This window comes from Solanum pennellii, chromosome 2, assembly GCF_001406875.1.
Source record: "Solanum pennellii chromosome 2, SPENNV200".
Taxonomy (NCBI): domain Eukaryota; kingdom Viridiplantae; phylum Streptophyta; class Magnoliopsida; order Solanales; family Solanaceae; genus Solanum; species Solanum pennellii.
In genome coordinates, this window is record NC_028638.1 from 32,878,909 (window position 1) to 32,884,511 (window position 5,603).

The 5,603-nt window shown below is 27.4% G+C and overlaps 1 protein-coding gene across 1 annotated transcript; it reads right to left on the minus strand.

Moving 5' to 3' along the window:
* Nucleotides 1–790: 790 nt before the first annotated feature.
* On the minus strand, nucleotides 791–1,454 carry LOC107011961 (ninja-family protein 1-like). Its single transcript, XM_027914502.1, has 3 exons — nucleotides 1,353–1,454; nucleotides 1,199–1,252; nucleotides 791–1,047 (listed from the first exon to the last, which is right to left on the minus strand). The coding sequence occupies exons 1-3, from the start codon at nucleotides 1,411–1,413 to the stop codon at nucleotides 791–793; spliced, it is 372 nt and encodes a 123-aa protein (XP_027770303.1). The 5' UTR covers nucleotides 1,414–1,454.
* Nucleotides 1,455–5,603: the final 4,149 nt, after the last annotated feature.

Here is a 5,603-nt window from a genome sequence, read left to right on the forward strand (position 1 = left end):
TTTTATTGACGTACTCTAATGGTAGTGATGGTATTAGATCGATTTTTTCGCGATGGTAATCCAATGGCCTGAACAATATATACAGAAAATAGTTTAGACCATTAAATTATGATAATAAGTTCATTTTTTTCAAAAACACTCTTACTACATCCAAAACACGTAGAGAATAACATAAAAAGCTACAAATAAAATTTTAATCTCATATTTTTATGAAAGATAGAGCACTCATTAATCCGTTGGCATGAGCTCGAAATTACAGAACTATAACATATTCTATTTGAATCAATTATATAAATACATTAAATTATAATTATTTTTTAATAACCCATGTTCCATAAGGTCCGACTTGCACATGCTTGCCATCCTCTTGTTACAAGATATAGTCATACATACGTTCTTACTCGAATAATAAAGTTAGAAAAACTTAAAGATAGTAGATACACCAAATCCTAGCACAGAAAGAAAACAACTAATATCAAGTGTTTCAATATCTATTTTCAAAATGTCAAGTTGAAAAATAACTTAGAAACCCTTTAAAAGTTGTTAGGTTCTTCTAATTAAAGCTTAAGTAAGCACCACATAGCCAAAAAAAAACAAGCAGAATGACCAAAACATAACCTTAATATATCTTTGATAGAAAGGACTTAGTCTTCTACAATAAAACGAAAGATCAAATAACAACGATATCAAAGCTACTGCCTTTTTGGATCATAGCCTTGGAACTTTTTCGGTACAACAAAATTAGAGGAAAGATCACATAATTACCATATTAAAGCAGCTAGTCCATTTTTCAGTAGTCAAGAATTATATTTAGATAGTTTAAAGGGTTCTCAACATCAACGTCACCTCCACCACCATGTTTGAAAAATTCAGCTGGAATAAAAAAAATAGCATGACAAGCACAAACTATCTTCAAATCTTCTCTCTTCGAAAAGGAGTATAACAAGTATCCTTTCGTCTTCTTTCCATTTGGTCCGTCATAGAAAACAGAAGGCATCTTGTACAAGAATTTTCTCAGCTTCTCTCCAACTTCTTTAGCACTTTTCCCTGACAACATTTATTATTTTTTCATTAGTAGCTTCGAGAAACTTGAAAAGGCTAATCGATACAATTTTTTGTGAACTTACACAATTCTTTTTAGTTGAGTAAATAAAGAGTGTTTCAACAAAAGAATAAAAAGGAAGAAATTTTTTTTTACATAGATTAGGTGGTTGCTGGGTTTCAAACTCAGTCAAACTAGAAGCAACACTTCCTTGTAATCCACGTGAAAACAACAAAGAATAATTTCCATTAGTTATTGACAATGAACGGTTCAATATCTTCATTTTTTTTTGAGTTAATGCCCAAATTACCAATTAATGAACGCCCTAAATTCAACTTCACATTCCTTGAATTTTCTCCAGTTATGTCCATGTTAGGAAAATAAAAAAAAATGAGAGTTACTGAATTTCAAACTAAAAATATTATAACATGGATATAGAAAAATTTCGTAATAATTTTAGGACGAAGAAACCATTAGACCATTTAGCAGATTATAAAGGAGAAGATTGCAGAGTGCAAAGGTAGAAAAAATGTGAAAGACTCTTGTATCCCACTAGGATGAGAAAACATGTGAAAGACTCTTGTATGAATATCATGACCCATATTTTTTGTTTCTTGTTTTTTTTTCTTCTTTTTTTTCTTTTTGTTACTTTTTTTTCCTTTTGTTTTGTTTTGTTTTTTGTTTTAAGTTGTAAATTTGTTTTTATAACCCTTTTTTTTACCACTTTTAAAAAAGAGGAAAAGGTTAATTAAATGTAATTAATTTTTTACTTTATTTTATTGGAAAAAAGTATTAAATGTTATATTATCTGATTATTTTTTACTTTTGGCATTACTAACCTGAATAACATAAACAACATAAATCTCACTAGTTAAGAATATAATTATGAGCCTTTTCGTGAGATCTTTTAAAGAAGTTGTCAATCGTGCAAAATTTTGGTCCAAATATACATGTATTTCGGATAAACGAGGTTCAAAGTTAGTTGTAAATATCCAAGTGTATTTTCATGTCTCTGACTCTCTCGCCCGCTTCTTTTCCAATCTGTAATGTATCTGATAGAGAAAATACATATATATAGTGTATCTATTTTAAAATCTGATATGAAACTATTAATTAGCAAGACAGTATGTAATTATTTCAAACTATAGGGATAGTAGTTAGTTAATAATGTAAGAATGTTTTTCGTAATTATGAAGATTTTCAATTTATTACTTCCTTTATCCATGTTAAGTGAATTTTTCGAATATGACATATTCCTTACTAAAAATATTTTAGTTCATAACTAATTGAAATGCTACTTTCCACAATTGTTCTTAAGATCATTTTCAAATTATTCTCCAATAAAATGTAAAGTAGTTAAGAACCTCATTCAATGAAGGATATATATGAAATTCCCCAACATTTCTCTTAAGTTTCTATCAACTCACATATTTTAAAAATCTCAAAAATTTACTCAATAAAGACAAAATTAATAAATTTATATCTTTTTAACAAATTCTGATAAACTGGCCAAAACGATTTTGTGTTAATGGTGTAGGAATTAACGAGTTTAAAGATTTTTGAATTAGGTTTGCTTGCTAAATTTGAAAAATAATGTGTTAAAATTGTTTTATTTCTATTTTAACTAATTTAAAATATTTTTTAAGTTTTCAGGTTAGGAAAATTAAATTCTTGATATTGAATTTAGAGATTAAGAGGTGGAGGAAGAAAAGGAACGTATCTAACATATCAAGGGTTAAGTGGAATGAATCTCAGGAAATGGAGGAGAAATTAAGGACTATGGGGATTGAGGATAGTAATAAGGGTTCTAATAGTAGTGAAACTACTTGCACTAGAGCGAAGTACTTAAAGAAGTGTTGGAATCTCGTTGGGTATATAGGCTCATTAAGTAAAAAAAAGGAGGATTTTGAGATCTAAATTAAGTGAAGTATATTAAAACAAGAAGATAAAGATATTGATGGGAAATACACATTCTCATAAAAGGAAGGCAAATCTAAGATTAGAATCATAAACCAAACTAATCAATATTTATATCATAAATGCAACAAAAAAAAGTGATAAACTGGACATTTATTTATCATCATCATCAACTACTTATAACATAAGTTTTTGCTTGTTTAATGTCACCTTCATTTGTTATATCAATCAAAATTTTACAAAATACATCATTTATAATTGACATTGAACATCACCCCCTCAATGTTGTGCCTTGCCATTTTTCTTTCAGTTACAAAATATTAATTCTTTCACGAGATTTTTTTACACATTCAAATCACTTGTTGATTTACTTTAATCTCCAGAATCATAAAAATAAGTTTCTTTTTCTTAATCCATTTAGAAATGATTGTCTTTTTTTTTCTGCTGAAATTTGATATTCAACTCTGACTTACCTCTTGACCTAAAGGTAGGTCGTTTTTATTTTATTATTATTCATAACATAATGATTTTAACAACCAAATGGAAAGAGACATAAAGCCTAACCTCCTTTTATATCTTAGGACAAGAAATATTCTATCCTATTAAGACTTTGATCTAGAAATCTTAACAAAACAAAACAATTATACTAATGCATTTAAACTACAATTTAATGCATACTCAAAAATAAAATTATTTGAGAGTGATTCATGACCAGGCTATTGGATTTTTATTTGGAATTGTCATGTACATTCATACTTAATTAATTTTCGAATAAGGAATCAAGAAATGAAACACAATAAATGAAAAAAAATAATATCATCAATTAGTTCGTTCCTAAGTTCTAGATCACATATATAAAATTCCACCCTTAAACTCTAAATTCTAAATTTATTGAGACTCGAAAACATAAAAAATCATCCATATATTCCAACATAAAAAATAGCAACATAACACAACACAATATCAAATAAAAGTAGTAATTTAAAAAATAAACTTAAAATATTCTAAAACACTTAAAAATAAACCCGAACACATAAAGAACATAATTAATTTAAAGAATTTTAGCACGTACCTTCAAAATTTATTACGAAATGAAAACCCTAAGTTAAAGAGAAACTTACAAACCCTTAAAAAAGTTAACCCCAAACCCTATAATTAACACATAAATACTACAAGTCTTACGAGAAATAACAATATATAACATAATCAAAAAGGATGATTAGAAAATGACATCTCTACGACATTTAATCCTAAAACTGGGCATCTGGGCTTTGTCCAGGAAGATTGAGCCATTAATATGTGAAAAAAAAGGACTAAAATACACATTTTATTTTATTATTATTTCTAAAAAAATTTTACCATTTTTAAAGAATTACAATAATCAATCAAATATATCTTTATCTCCTCTCGGGTATATCCCTCCCCTCTCAGATACATCCCTCCCATTAAGTAATGCACCATTCACAATCAGTGAATTATGTATCCACTGGTTTCCGATGTATCTGATATCCTATAATAATTTAAAGAATTTTTGTAATTTGAGAATCAATAGGGATGTGTTATAATTAGCTCTCAACACTATAAAATTTATGTAATTTTTAGAATATTCCATATAGCAATTCATTAAAATTATTGTAGATGGTTGATATGTTAATCATTATGGCCCATTTTGTTAAATAGTCCGCTACTTTGTTGACTTCTCTAAGATAGTGAGTGACATTAACATCATTCTTATTAATTTCGAACGATAGTTTCTTTCAGAAAAATAATTTTAAACCCCCTTTAAAAAGTTAAAACTCCAAAGCTTAATTAACACATAACTATTGAAAATCTTACAAGAGAGGGAAAAAAACACTTTTATAGGGATAATTAGAAATTGACATTTTTTTAATATCTAGACAAGCTAGGCGAGACAAATGAATTGCTTAGTTTACTGGCCCGAAATCGTGCAAATTAATTTTAAAAAACTTATTATACATAGCACTATTAGTTACATAGTGAAATACTTGCTTTGAATTTGTGATAGAAGAATTTCCTAACAAGATATACAAAAAATAAGAGATATTTAAAGATAGTTTCGGTTACCATTATAAGTTCATATTTTTTTCAAAAAATCTTTCAATACATTCAAAAACACGTAGAAAATAAGAAAATTCTACAAATGAAACTTTAATCCTTCATATTATCTATGAAACATAGAGTACTCATCAATCCATTTGTCTGAATTCGAAATTGTAGAACTATAAGAAACTCTAATCAGATCAATTATTTAAATCAATCCAATTATAATAATTATTTTTCTAACTCATTTTCCATAAGGTTCGTACTTGCATAGGCTTGTCATCCTTGAAAAATATCTGAGAAACACTTCAAACATGTTAGTTGCTTCTAAATAAAGCTCAAATTAACATTGCATAAAAAAAAAAAGAACAAGTAGAATGACCGAAAAATAACCTTAATATAGTTTTGATGGAAGAGACTTACTCTTCTAAAACAAAATAAAAGATCAAATAACAACGACATCAAAGCTAAGGCCTTTTTGGGCAATAGCCATTGAACTTATTTAGTACAACAACAAAAGAAAAGATCAATTTATAACAATCATAATAAAGCAACAAGTCCATTTTTCAGGCAAGAACTATAT

What these genes read in the sequence shown, in the direction of transcription:
- LOC107011961 (XM_027914502.1), bottom strand. Translation starts at nt 1,413, where the DNA reads ATGGACATAACTGGAGAAAATTCAAGGAATGTGAAGTTGAATTTAGGG. An exon ending in TTTAGGGCGTTCATTAATTG is followed by an intron (nt 1,253 to 1,352) that starts GTAATTTGGGCA and finishes GTGGATTACAAG; the next exon opens with GAAGTGTTGCTTCTAGTTTG. An exon ending in CCAGCAACCACCTAATCTAT is followed by an intron (nt 1,048 to 1,198) that starts GTAAAAAAAAAT and finishes AAATGTTGTCAG; the next exon opens with GGAAAAGTGCTAAAGAAGTT.